A 2048-nucleotide genomic window follows, 5' to 3' on the forward strand; every position below is an offset into this window, starting at 1 on the left:
AGAAGGAGAAGAAGGAGAAGACAATGCAAATGGAGATAAATCTGCCTTCTGAATTGATCATTGAAATCCTTCTGAGGTTGCCTGTGAAGTCTCTTACACGTTTCAAGTCCGTTTGTAAATCATGGTTTTCTATCATCTCTCATTCCAATTTTGCAAATTCACATTTTCAAATTACCGCTTCAACACACATTCTTACCATATCAGCAACTTCACCTGTTAAATTTCAATCTATAGACTTTGAGATTAACCATCATTCTGTTTTGCTGAACCATAATTTTTTGCTTCCTCGACCTTATTCTTATTTTCAAATTAAGGGTTCATGCAGAGGGTTTATATGTTTGTACTGTTATATAGATATTTGGATATGGAATCCATCTAATGGAATTCACAAACAAATACCTTTGTCTCCTTTTGGTTCTGAATTACTTGAATATCATTTACGACATCTATATGGTTTTGGTTATGACCCTTCAAGAGATGATTACATGGTGGTTTTACTGTCTTATGATCCAAGAGCTAATTTTTCGTCACATTTGGAGTTTTTCTCATTAAGAGATAATATGTGGAATGAAATTGAGGATGCTCACTTCGCTTATTTGACCGACTTTGGTAATCCCAGAGCAGGGTCATTCTTTAACGGGGCTATTCATTGGGTGGCTGAACGTTATGGTTCATCGGTGAATGTTATTGTTGTCTTTGACTTGATGGAAAGAAAACTGTTCGAGATGCCTCTTCCGGATGGTTTTGACCATGATCTTGAAGATTTTGGTGTGTGGATATTTGGAGAATTTCTCAGTCTATGGGTTGTGGATTATGATAATCATTTAGTTGAAATATGGGTGATGAAAGAATACAAATTGCATTCGTCTTGGACTAAGACTCTTGTAATTCGTGCTAAACGTGGCATTCCTTTTTATCCTTTTTATAAACCTGTGTGTCGTACAAAAAGTGGTGATATTATTGGAAAAGATCATGATAGATTGGTGAAGTATAATGATAAAGGACAACGGTTAGAGTATCTCTACATAGATCGGTATGCAAACGAATTGGCCATGTATACAGAGTCTCTCTTTTCACTTCCCGGTGAACTTGGAGCAAGTTCAAGAAGATGACACAAACAAGAAGAATGAGGTTTTGAAATACTCTCTCCTTTATCAGTTTCTTGATATTTATAATTATGTTATTGTGAAATTTCATGTGGCTGCATTTGTAGACTAATATGTGTTTGACTACATTTGTATGAGTAATTTTCTAATCGATGCTAACAATGCATGTTTGGATATTGCTGGTGAAATTAGTGAATATCATGTTGCCACCATATTTTTTATAAGCTACAAAGTGTAGCCTTTGCCAACATTCCTGTGGTCTAAATTTGAAAGTGAAAATTAGCACTGTAATCTAGTTTATTCAGTTGAAGCACAAGATTTTTTATTTTTTTATTTTAATGAGTGTAAATACTATATGCATATTATGTTACACTTCCCTGCAATATTGCACTGAAGGTTGATCCTTCCTTGTTAATCTTTTTGTCTTTGTTGTTTTGACATTTTATTCTACATAATGATGATACTTCAACAGAACTTTTGTTAGTGAAAATTTGGCCTAATAACCATAAAAACAATTCAATGTGATATCGCAAGAGATGCATTTTGATGAGGGGGTTAATTTATGACTTTCAATTTCTGTGAAGGTATCCGAGAGAAATACCGGTTACATTTCGATGCTATTGAAGGCGAATGAATGCTGTTCATCATAAATGATGAACTTGTGCAGCTTGGCATCTACTCACTCCTGTGCTAAAAGAATTTGAAAACAAGATTGCCAGAGTTGTATCCTTATGGTAGCAGAGGACAGGTTGTAGCACACTACCTTGCTGCAAGGCACAATGTAAGACGAAGAGATCTTAGTAGTGAATAGCGATGACTGATAATGCAGAGCCCTCTTATGATTATATAATTTATAAGCACATACATTATAAATTTCTTTTAGTATTATAGGATATAATTGCGCTTTTCTCACTACTGGTTCAAAGAACATTTTATCTAAAA

At 34.4% G+C, this 2048-nt stretch overlaps 1 protein-coding gene across 1 annotated transcript; it reads left to right on the forward strand.

Annotated features, from left to right (window-relative positions):
• LOC123885293 (F-box/kelch-repeat protein At3g23880-like) lies at nucleotides 1–2048 on the forward strand. The gene is made up of 2 exons (XM_045934569.1): nucleotides 1–1131; nucleotides 1691–2048. Exon 1 carries the CDS (start codon nucleotides 24–26, stop codon nucleotides 1110–1112), a length of 1089 nt encoding a protein of 362 aa, XP_045790525.1. The 5' UTR covers nucleotides 1–23; the 3' UTR covers nucleotides 1113–1131; nucleotides 1691–2048.

Source organism: Trifolium pratense, linkage group LG5, assembly GCF_020283565.1.
Source record: "Trifolium pratense cultivar HEN17-A07 linkage group LG5, ARS_RC_1.1, whole genome shotgun sequence".
Taxonomy (NCBI): Eukaryota; Viridiplantae; Streptophyta; class Magnoliopsida; order Fabales; family Fabaceae; genus Trifolium; species Trifolium pratense.